Source organism: Eucalyptus grandis, chromosome 6, assembly GCF_016545825.1.
Source record: "Eucalyptus grandis isolate ANBG69807.140 chromosome 6, ASM1654582v1, whole genome shotgun sequence".
Taxonomy (NCBI): Eukaryota; Viridiplantae; Streptophyta; class Magnoliopsida; order Myrtales; family Myrtaceae; genus Eucalyptus; species Eucalyptus grandis.
In genome coordinates this window covers 28,492,297-28,504,654 of record NC_052617.1, presented here as the reverse complement: position 1 = coordinate 28,504,654, position 12,358 = coordinate 28,492,297, and the positions used below count along the sequence as shown (strand labels likewise).

General features: G+C 38.3%; 1 protein-coding gene across 1 annotated transcript; it reads left to right on the top strand.

Annotated features, from left to right (window-relative positions):
* The first annotated feature begins 1,099 nt into the window (after positions 1–1,099).
* Positions 1,100–2,252, top strand: LOC104449002. The gene has a single exon (XM_010062990.3). It carries the CDS (start codon positions 1,334–1,336, stop codon positions 2,159–2,161), a length of 828 nt encoding a protein of 275 aa, XP_010061292.2. The 5' UTR covers positions 1,100–1,333; the 3' UTR covers positions 2,162–2,252.
* Positions 2,253–12,358: the final 10,106 nt, after the last annotated feature.

The window sequence follows — 12,358 nt, the reverse complement described above, 5'->3', positions numbered from 1 at the left end:
AAGGCCAAGACCTGGGCGCGGGGTGGAAGGGTACGACGCGACGGTAGAGCCACGAGAGGGCAATGGAGTGTTCGGCAACAAGGGAGTAGATGAGGGTGTTCGGGATGGAGAGGAGGAGGGAGGTTTTGGAGTAGAGGAAGGCTCGAAGGAGCTTGGAGATCGAGCCCAGAAGGTGGACTGGTGGTGGCGACACAATCGGGCTATGGGGGGATGTCGGGAACAACGGCGGAGTTGGTGAGGGAGTAGGTAACCCCGATGGCGATGGGGGATGGGAGGGTGGAGGAGAGAAGAGAGAGAAGGGAATGAATGATGAAAAGAGATTTTATTCTGTTTTTATTTCAAGAAGAAAAGTATAAAATTTTTATTTCTCATTCCTATTCTAAACCTATTTCTCAGCTAAAATTTTTTCTTAAGAACAAAAAAAAAAAAAAAAAAAAACAGAAATATAGAGAAATAAAGTTGTTATCATGTGCGCCGCGCTCCAAGCCTATCATTCTATGTAGTAATACCATGATGCAAGCGCATACAAAGTAAGACCCTCGTTGTGGCCACCTTGTGTCTTTAAATCATGTGAGAGTAAGCCTTCCGTCACTTGGCTAATCACTCCGATGGTGGCTTCGCTGCATAGTTCTCCTTAGTAAGATGAATTGTCCTCCCATTGGAAGTTTGCCTAATGTTTGAAGCATCAATTCTTATAAGAGAAATGATTTGGTAACAATTTTTAATCTCGTGAAAATAATAATTTGTTCTAGACCATAAAATAAAAATAAAAATAATTATAAATTATTATAGGATTTATTTTTTCAAAAATTTGTGAGTTGTTATTTTCACAGCTCAAAAACTATCATGCTATCAAAGTTCTCCTTAAAATTGTAAGTAAGAAGATGCAAATGTCTATTATATTATTTCCTTCGTTGCAAAGGCTAAAGACCATCTTTCAATTATTGCATTTATATAACTAAAAAAAAGCAGTTTATTAAATTTCATCTTTTATCCATTTCGGTTTCCTTGATAAGAAAGGCAGTACGAATTATTGAGACCTCCTCTTCTATAAAAACCCAACCTCACATCCGAGAAATGTTCATGTTCGTGTTCCATCCTCCTCCTCCATCTCCCAAAACCACCACTCTCTCGCACTTCCTCCCCTACTTTCTCACCAGCAGCCACTAAAACCTTGCTCTCTCACCAGTCACCTCCCTTATGCTTTTCCCGTCACTCCACTCTCACTCCAACACTGATCCAATAATTCTCCTCGTTCGAGTCCGTTCCTCCCATATCAACAGTCGCGCTTTCTCTCTGTCTTTTCTCGAGAAAACAGAGACGCTTACCAAGCATGGACGCTCGCGAGTTCAGCGCGGTCAAGGCCGAGAAAGCCAGGTCTCTGCGCCGGTACCCGAGAAACAAGATGTTGAAGGCTTTCCTCCGCGTCTCCGAAATCTGCGCCGCGCTATTCCTGCTGGCGTACTACTCCTCTGGGATTTCTCTCTCTGCCGCCACCACCGGCGATTCTTTTGGCCGTGTGGTCGCTCTTCTTGCCAAGCCGCTCTCCGTCTTCCTCCTCAGCAATGCTATCATCATAACCGTAATTGTCTTGTCCGGCAAGGACACGGAGCGCAGGCCGGTGCGCGATGTCTACGATGAGTATATTGCTCACCGGAGGACCTTCCCAAGGAACTCAACAGCGACAGAGACATTGCCAGAGGAGACCGCTGTTGACAAACAGATCGTGCTATACTCATCTCCTCCTGTTTGCGAAAACACAGCTCCTACGGCGACGGATCTAGAGGCCCATCGCGATGAGGCGACTGCTGAAGTCACAGAGACCAATCGGGTTGTTGAGAAACTACCGGTGGTCCCTTTGGCGAAGCAGTGCAGAAGGACACAAACAATGGCGACCACGAGGGTACAGAGAGAGCTTCGGCTATCGTCATCCAGGAGCGACAGCGGGCTGCGCAATAGGGCGGTGCTTCACAGGAGGCCCTGTGCAGTGGAGGAATTGAGCGATGAGGAGTTCAACCGGAGGGTGGAGAAGTACATAGAGCGGACAAGAATGTTATTGCGCAAGGAGAAGATGGCGAATGCGATGAAGGAGGGTTACAAAGCAATTGGTTATCATTCTGTCTGGATGAGTCACGGCAGAGACACCGAGACCATAGCTTAGGGCAAATATAGCGAAGATGGTCAAATTGAATCGGCTAGACTGATGTGCATATGTATAGCGATGAATTTTCAATGATGATGCGCATATTAGACAACCGATCCAATATGTCTAATTCGACGAAAGAATGGCACATCATTATCATGTAAAAAATCGTGCCCTGGCTATCCAACTTCGATGTTAATAAGCAATATCGACCTCAGATTTGAAATACCCACAGCGTGGTACAGACTTCTTACACATGGTTTCTTGATAAATTGGATCATCGAGCTCCAACTGGGAGAACAAAGTACAAAGAGCAACTTTAGGAATAGCTATAGGGATTTGATTCTGCAACAGTCTGTTGGATTTTTCCAAATAGGTCGAGCAAGGACTGAGCCATAGGCTCCTACCTAAGACCAAGTCATCAATAGACGCTGTCTAAAAATCCGGGCCTTTTAAAGAAAATCAATGGATGTTTGTTCATTGCACGGTCCCCTCCACCGCGCAACCCAAGTGCTCTTGTCTGCTGTCTCCATCTCGGTACCAGAGGAAGAACCATGGATGAAGCAAAGGTCACACAGAGGTTGGGGAAAAGAAAACACCCACTATGATTCTTTTGTTTTTAATGGCACTTTGTTCCCTAAATGAGAGAATTATTTATTTTTGGATCCGAAAATGGTTGATTATTGCCAAGCAAACATAAAAATTTTGCTGCTTCTTTTTTTTTTTTTTTTTTTAAACTCATAACAGTATTATTTCTAGATTGTGGAACATTAGTCCGCATTGTTCCCTACAAAGTTATATAATGCCAATTAAGAAATGTCACTTTTCCCCCATCTCTCTAATTTGGTCATCTAAGAGCTCAGGAAACTATATATATATATATATACTGTTTCCTCGTCTTGAAATATACGGGATTTGAAATTTTTAATGGCATAATTAATATATTGTGGGTGTATATGTGTGTGTGTGTGTGTGTGTGTGTGTGTGTGTGTGTTGCTTCATGAGTGGTTCTGGTTCATCATCACCTCCACTGGATAATGGCTTGCTTCATCAACTTGATGCTCACTTTTGAGGATATAAACAACATATTTATGACATTTGAATATTTGCCGAATCCCTGTTCTAGCAAAAACCACTCTTTAGGTCGGAAGGGACAAAGTGGATGCATTTCCTTTTTCTTTCTTCTTTCTTTTTCCCCTCCTTTTCCCAACTTTTTCTCCTCACACTCACAGTTTCCTTTTCCTCCCTCTTGCACTTCCATTTCCTTTTCCCTCTGCTGTCTCAGATGACCAAAAAATTGGATTCTTGTTAGCAATGGGTGCGTCAAAGTAAAGATTGCTTCCTTTGTTGAGAAACAGTGGAAAGTGGGGACCAAGCTTGATCTAAAATATGTGACAACTTGGGACTTCTTAACAGTGAGAATGTAGCTGGCTCTTATCCATTTTGTCTTTCTGATGGTTTACATGATGAACAAAAATGAGGAAGAGACTAACCCATCCTCACATAAATAACAATTAGACACATAAATAAACTAAAGATAATTGGAAAGATTGAGATCCCTTTCTTTCCATTCGGCACTGGGCATCTGATTGGAGATGATATAGTTAGTGGAGAATATGTGGAAAGTAGTGGAAGGAGTGATAATAACAATAACCATCCGAGGTTCCGTTGCCTTCAATCGGAACGATCCTTATTCAGGAAGTTGGACAAACAATGAAATTTACTGATGAAAATGAATGCACAATGATTGCAGTCAATGTTTTAATTAATTTTAATAGTAGAAGATATATTATAATTGCCCAATGAAAAGGGACAAGAAAAGACAAATTGACAAGATTCTCTCAAGAAATATTACAATGACTAACATAAACTCTAAAGTATGACCACTACTAGAGAAAACAAAATCTCTAAAATTAAGTCGAAGATCATATACTCAATCGTTACCAAAATGAATGGAGAAACTTAATTAGCTTGGACGCTACAGACGAAGTAGATCTAAATAACAAATAGAATAAGACAAAATTTGAGCCAACTATAAGACCAAGCAAAAACTTTATACTGAATAACGAAACGGTACATAATTCATAGCAAATTTGTTATTTAATTAACTCTAAAAAAATCTAGGGATAATAATTTGACATAGCTATGACAATGTTGAATAATTTGAATATAAATGAATTGTGAACGTCAACGAATATATAGGACTTTTATTTGTTCATTTACCGTAGCTGGTCTCTGACTTTGAGCTCATATAAGTAAATTTGGTTGTAATTATTAGGGAAAGTATTTAGAAAAACTCTATAATATACCCACTGTGACCCAATGTCCTTAACTGCTCTTTCTCTTAGCAACCCCCCTCTTTTTCGGCGGGTGATACCAATATACTATTTTTTTTTTCATAATATTTATACCCTAAATTTATGTCAGAGTGACCATAGTGAGAATTTTGTGCTCACATGGTACAACTTTTGGGGTTTTGGAGATATTAAAAAAAGTTTGGTGTTTGTCTTGCGGTGGATATAGTTTTATACAAAAACAAAATTGAGGTGTTGGCGTTATAATGAATAAAATTTACAATTTTTGTTATATTAACCATATTTACTACATATCATGAATACTCAAAAGTTTGATACGAATTGTTTTTACCTGAACTTTATCTGAGTATTTTAACATGCGTCACAAATTCACATTTGAGATTCACCATACCTAACATCTCTCTCTCTCTCTCTCTCTCTCTCTCTCTCTGAAGTGAGTGACTCCAAATCTAGAACTTGGAACCTATTTTATCAGGATCATTTCTCTACTCTACAAGAACCAAACTGGACAACAAGGATGGGTCTACTTGGGAACCGATTAAATTTTTAATTTTGTTTCATTTTTGTAATCTAAAAAAGAACTTTAGTAAACATCGCCTTATTATAACCGAGACAAATAGTAGTTACAACAATATAGTAGAACAACAAAACAATGAGAAGTAAAATATTGGTACAAAACAAATAGAAATATAAAGCAACTGGGAAGTGTCCAATTAATCTCTTAGTCAAGTAAAATGAAAGTTAATGTACCAATACAAATCCCCATCCGACAAAAGTAACAATCATAAAAGTAAACACGTAAAAAAAAATAAACAATAAAAATTTCAAAACAAATAACATAGGGAAAATTGTCAAAAAAGTCTTAAACCTATTGTACTTTTGTCAATTCAGTCTTAACATTTCAATTTTGCCAATTCAGTCATAAATCTTTCAACCATTTGTCAATTAAGTCCATCATGTCAATTTGGTTGGAATTCGCTAACATGGATCTTGACGGTCTGACATGGCACGGCCGACATTAACGTTGACAAAATTGATTATTTTTTAATATTTTTTTTAGAATTTTGTATTATCTTTATATTTTTATTTTATTTTCCTTTTCTTCCTCGGCCGATCACCTAGCCTCCGGTGACCTCACTCTTCTTGAGAAAGGTTAACTCTTGCCGAGAGGCCGGTGAGGGTTGACCTCGCAGGCCTCGGGCGAGATCACCCTTGCTAGTCATGACCTTTGGCTGGTTCTTTGGAGGTCAGGCGATTGGTTAGAGGAAAAAAGATAAAGAAATTAAAAAAGAGAGAGAAAAAGAAGAGAGAAATTAAAAACATAAAAAAATTAAAAATTGGAAAAATATTAAAATATTAATAAAATTTGTCCATGTTAGCGACAGCGTGCACTTAGCAAATTTCAGCCAAAATTGGTTGGATGGACTCAATTAGCAAAAAGTGAAAATGTTTATGACTAAATTGGTAAAATTGAAAGGTTTATAATTGAATTGAAATTAAAGTACAGTGAATTTAGGACTTTTTGAACATTTTTTTTCAAATAACATAAAATTTGAATTTTAGAACTTCATTCTTGAATTACCATAAAAAGATTGCTCTAGATTCTAACTACTTGAAAACAAATGAATTACAAACATAGTTAATCACTTAGCAATAATATTAAATTAAAGTAATGAATAATTAAAATAAAACAATTAGTAGAAAACCCACCATATATATTCATTCCATTTCAACTCGTAAACTCTGGTTAGTGATGATAATTTCCTCATTAAGACAACCCATATCTTGGAAAAAGAGAGATTAAAATATAAAACATCCACTCGTTAGATATACAAATGATAAGATAAAAGAGAAATGTACACGACTTATCCAAGTGGCTCTATCTAGTCATACTACGTGGCATGGTTAGCGTGCAAATTTTGTTTATATGTTATGATTTTTTTTTTTCATTTTTCTTTATTTTTTTCAATTTTTTTTTCCTATTCTAATGTTAATGTTTTTCCTCTGTAGGTTGCTAGGGACTCAACGATCGCTAGTCACAAGTGAGAGTTGCAGCTCTTGCTAGATCTAGGCAAGGGTTGGCGAGGTCAACCCTTGCCTACGATTGGCAGCTTTTGCCAACCATCAGTAAGGTTCGAGGGCTAGGGGAGGAAGAAGATGAATAGTTGAATAGGAAATATAAAAGAAATAAAGAAATAAAAAGAAGAAACAAAGTAAAAAAGTCAGAAAATTTAAAAAGATTGTGAAAATTGTCTACATCATCTAATTTTGGCCTAAATTGAGAGTTTGTCAAAAGGTTTAGAACTAAATTGACAGTTATACAAAAGTTTGGGAATTTTTTTTATCAATTTTCCTAATTACATATTAAAGCTAAACTAATTTTTGTCTTGTAAAAAAATCAAGCAATTGATATCCCATGACATGTTTAAATCAATTTTCATCTCACAAACAATTTGAGGCGAGTATCGCTGACACATGGATTTTCTGTGTCGAAATCTTCATTAGATCTGTCTTATAACCATCTTCCATATGGGTTGACATAAATGCATTTTAACGTAAAATCAGATGAAATGCTAATGAAGGTTAAATTTGAGTCAAGAGCACCAATTTAGGTTTTTTTGTAAGATGAAAAGTAATTTGGAGTAAATATGTCATTGGACAGTAGTTTGAACTTTTGATGAGACAAAAATTAGATATGGGTAAATATATCATGGGTACCAGTATGAGAATTTTTCATTTTTGTCCAACAGCTTCTTGAGGCTTGCCGACATCTATTTTGCTCAAATGTGTGCTTCGTCATAAGAGTGGTTTAACAAGTCAAATGCCCATTTCTCGAACTATTTCTTTCACCGTGATGTTTTTCTGGTTTGAAAAGATTGAAGATGAATGATTAATGGACTTAAAGAGCCAATCTCATAGCACAACTCACCGCAATGACGACAACGGTACATGGTTCTCCATGTTCAATTGGAACGAGGGCTGAGTATATTAACTATTGAATATATTAACTACAACTTTGTATCGTCAAAGTATTTCACATCGTTTATATAGATAGTTTACAATAAATTAATCATCTCCACATTATTCCCTTTCACATAATAATTTTAGTTATGAATAGAATATTAAGAACTTGTACCTGCATTTATGCCATTGAAGCCCTTGAATTATTGACTCGATTGGAGCTAGAAGCCAACTCTCAAATCCATCACGTGCTAACGATGGAAGAACTCCAGATAAGATAAACGCAACTCGAGCTCTTTCCAAATGACAGCATGTGTGCGCGTTATGAAGCAAATAAAGTGCCCTTTTCTTTCGCAGTAGCTACATGCTGCGGACTAGCTGTCTTCTTTTATGTCCATTCATGCTTACTTTCGGCAAAAACGGGATGACATTCTCGTGGTTTAGTACCAAACCACGAGCGTGAACCACGGACAGATCATATGTGATATCCCTGAATTAATTCATCTGAGGTATTCTCTGCTTTGGCTTGTCCCAGACCGAGTTTCATGGTTTTATCATTTGGCATATAGGCATACACTTTCCCATGAAGTCATTCATTCTAATAGTGCTCTAATATGGTCTTGCTTAACTTTTGGAGTTCCAAAGTAAAGTTTACCTTCACGTCATAAGGTGCCTTCCACTTTTCACATATATATTCTAGAATCACACACTCTCTCTCTATTCTATGCACAATTTGGTGCATTCTTACCTCCTTCATCATCCTAGAAGTCTGCCAGGAGCCGCTCTTTATCCAGGCCTTCTCTAGTGCCAATGACCACTTCTCACCCTTGTCGGACTGGATCGTTATAGGCCTACCAATTTCCACATGGTTCGTCCCCATACCGTACACTTACTAGAGGGAGTCCTGCTTTAAAACCATATTGTGATATTTCTATATTAATGGCAAAAGAGCACTCCAAGTGCCAAACTTGACACAAGGGGACATTCAAGTGCCAAAAGTTACAAAAGTGACACTTAAGTGTCACGTTTTCTAAAAAACGAGATATTTGAGTGCCATCTTTGACGAACCTTGTCGGAAATCTTACGTGGCAATTAAATATTAATATTGCTCGCTTATGTGACTCGTTGGAAAGCTAACTCAGCTCTGACTCACTCTAAATGACGCAGTTTCCATAGTTGGCCAAAATAAAGCTCTTAAATCGGTCAAAATGATGTCATCTCCCAAATTGCCTCAAATCTAAAATCCCAAATTGGGCAAAATTTCCATTGAAGTGCTCAAACCCTAATTCGATTTGCCCCAAATTCCATAGCCGAATATTGGAATCGGAGAGTAGGACTTTCAGCAATGGCTCAAATTCCTCTCACTGAAGCAAATGAGAAGGCGAGTGTTTCTGTTTTTGTGGGTTATCGAGTCCAAGAAGAACATCGTAGACTCGAATGAATCCCAAGAGAATTCTATAGACGTGCTCGATATAAAGAAGGGTCGAAGTGCATATACAATAAATGGTTCAATGTGAAATTCTTTCACCAAGTCACATATGTGATATTGGACCTACTTAATGGATGACATCAACCTCCATCTACAGTTGTGGATGACTTGGACAATGTTGACTCAATGCAAGCTCAAGCATCTTCGATTAACCATTTGAAGAATGAAATTTCAAGGATGAAAATTGAACGGAAGTGTTACCAAGCGTTTATTATGGTGCTATTTTTTTTGTATATCATACTAGATGATGAAATGTAAAGTACTAGAAGATGAGAAGAAGTTTCTCCGACTGCCATAATTGTAATTGAGTGGACAAATGTAATTGTTTTGGATCAAATATAGGTTTTTTTTGAAAGATGAGAAGAAGTTTTGTGTTGTCCATAAGATCGTTGTGACAAATGTATTGTGGGCTACTTCTTGTACTTTTGGAGAGATCAAGGAAAGGGATTGAGTGAATAAAATACTGCATGTATTATGTTTTTGCTTGTTCATAAATATAAATCGATAAGGATGGATGTGTATTGGATTAATGTGTTGTGGTGACTTCTTTACTTGAAAAGAATATAAACTAGTAACAAACATTGAATTAAATAGAGTTGCCATAAGTTTAACTGAATATAAACTAGTCAACAACTTCTTTGGTTTGCTGCAAATTAGCATATACATAGGACAATCATAAGTGATTACTTAAGTGCCATAAGTTGTATTTAGTGATTACTTAAGTGCTAGTCATGATAAAAAAAATGATCACTTAAATATCAAGTTATTATTAAAAATGATCACTTAAGTGCCACTTGTGGTTAAAAGTGAACACTTAAGTACCAAGTTTTTTAGAATATGATCAGTTAAGTGTCAATTTTTTTTGTAGGTTTCCTCTAAAAAATGCACTAACAACCAACCACCACTAACCACCACCACTGCCCACCATTAGACATCATCAACCTCTAGCCATCACTAACAATCACACTAGGCACCACCTTGAGCCACCACCAGCCACCATTGTGTTGGTGGTATGTTGCTGTAGAAGGTGTTAGTGCTAGGTGCCTTGCACCAGCTTGCACCAGCACCACTTGGTGCAAGATGTGCACATTACACACTTACATCTTGCACCAAATGCAGCATAAGTCCCCAACCCAACCCTTACAACAGACTCATCACTACTAGACATCACCAGCCACCACTACCAGCCACAGTAGCACCCCAACTACCACACTAGCACGCAGCCACCACCATAGACTCATCATTAGCATCCATTGCTGGTGGTGCGTGATGGGTTTGTTGCAAAATGTGTTGATGCAAGCTGACCTTTGTATTAGCTTACACCAGCACCATCTAGTGCAAGATGTGCACACTGCACACTTGCACCAGTACTAGGTGTAGCACAAGCCCCAAATCCAATCCCCACAATAGATTCGCCACCACCACCAGGCTTCACCAGCTGCAACCACCAGCCACATGTGAAATTTGGCCCATGTTTTGAATATATGAAATGATTATTTCATCGATGCGTTTATGGTTATTTTACTTGAAACTGATCATTCACGAGTTATTTAATCTATTTGGTGTGGCCGTAAAGGGTTATAAACACAACAAACTAGAGAATTCGATCAGAAATCGACCACTTGACCATAATCATCGACAAGGTCAATGCTACACTATTATAAATCAATTAGTGAATGGATAAAAGCTGATTCGATGGAAGTACGTAGTCGAATTGCAGGTGGTCCCACATGATTATGATATTTTCGTCGAACGACAATAAACCAATTTTCTATTGATATTATATCCACGATACGTAATTGAACCCTCACGATTACATGACCACCGAGGGTCGTCTATGATTCGAAGATGCACAAATGTGGGTTGAAAACTATCGACCACGGGTCAAACGCACAAGAACCCCTAAAAGCTACTCGATAGATTAGGTCGTACTAAAGCCGCATTCGATCGATTTTAACAACGAAATTTAATTTGATTTCGGGTATCAAACTTTCGAGGGTTTTGCTATTTAATTATTGGATGTCATCTCACCGTTTGCCAAATTTTCGAGGAGTTCGAAATTTTTGGGAAAAAAAGGGATTTTCGGACAAAAAGAAAAAGGAAAAGAAATTCGGATGAAGAGGCCAAGTGGGAATTTTGCTGCCCAAAAGCTTTAGTTTTTAAGAAATTAGAGTTAAAAAGATATTTGGGAGGGTAAAGATAGGCTTAGAAGACTTTTGAGGCATGTAAATAGAATGTGATGATGGGTTTTTAGGATATTTTCTTAAGAAACCTTTTGTTTTCTTTATTTTCTTCTCTCTCTCTCTCTCTCTCCTCTCTCTCTCTCTCTTCTTCCTCTCCCTCCCCCATGCTACTTCTTCTCCCTCCTCTGCAGATAGCCCACCATCTTCTTCTTCCTCTTTATTTTCTTTCTTCCTTAACACCTTCTTCCCCATTCCCTCAATTCTCCTTCCCTCCATCTCATCTCTCATCTCCACCACCATGCCACCTTCACCCCCACGTCCAACCACCACTGCCAGCGCCTCCACCATCTACAAGCAACACCCCCACCGCCTTGGCCATACCATCGTTGATCACCACCTCCATCACCGCTATCAGCCATCGCCCGCGTCGTGCCGTCCGTCACCTCCTCCGTGGCCACCAACAAGCCAAACCACCTTAGGTGGTCAAGAGCTTGAGGAGCCGCCACCGCCATCGTCGAGCCTCTATTCGAGCCGTGAGCGACATGTTTTCGACGACGTTGCGTCGTTGTCACTGCATGTGACATCTTGATTTTCAAGTTCTGTTTCCGATTGAATAAGTTGGGCTTTTCATTGATAAACCTATAGTTCTTTTCTCTAATTTGGCCACTCACGAGATAACTAACCTATTAGGTGAAGCTATTAGGGAATATAAATGCAATGGACTTGAGAATTCGACTATGAATTGACTGCTCGTCCGTGCTAGTCTGCAAGGGTCATTACGGTACGGTTAAAAATCGATCAGAGATCAGAGATAGGTTGGTTTGACTGAGATATGTGATCAAGTGTGGGTGATTTCACCTGATTATAAAATTCTCGTCGATCGGCACTAGATCAATTTTTCTGTCGTTTTGGTGCCCTATGTCCATATTTGAAATCTCGAGATTTTCCCGACAATTGAGAGTCGCCAATGTGTCAAAGATGTATAATGTGACTCGAAAATAATCAACTACGGGTTAATTGCACTAAAAGTTTGTAAAAGCTACCAAGTAGATTAGGTCACGTTAAAATTGCACCAGATTGAAATTAACCGTGAATTTGAATCCGATTTCAGAAGTTAAAAGTTTTGTCATGTCACGAGTCATTTTAGGAATATCGACTCATCTTTCGAAGAATTTTCAGCGAGTTCGGAATTTTTATGGAAAATCAATTCGGACGATTAAAAAAAGAACGAAAATTCAAAGAGGCGATATTGAGGGGATTTTTGGCT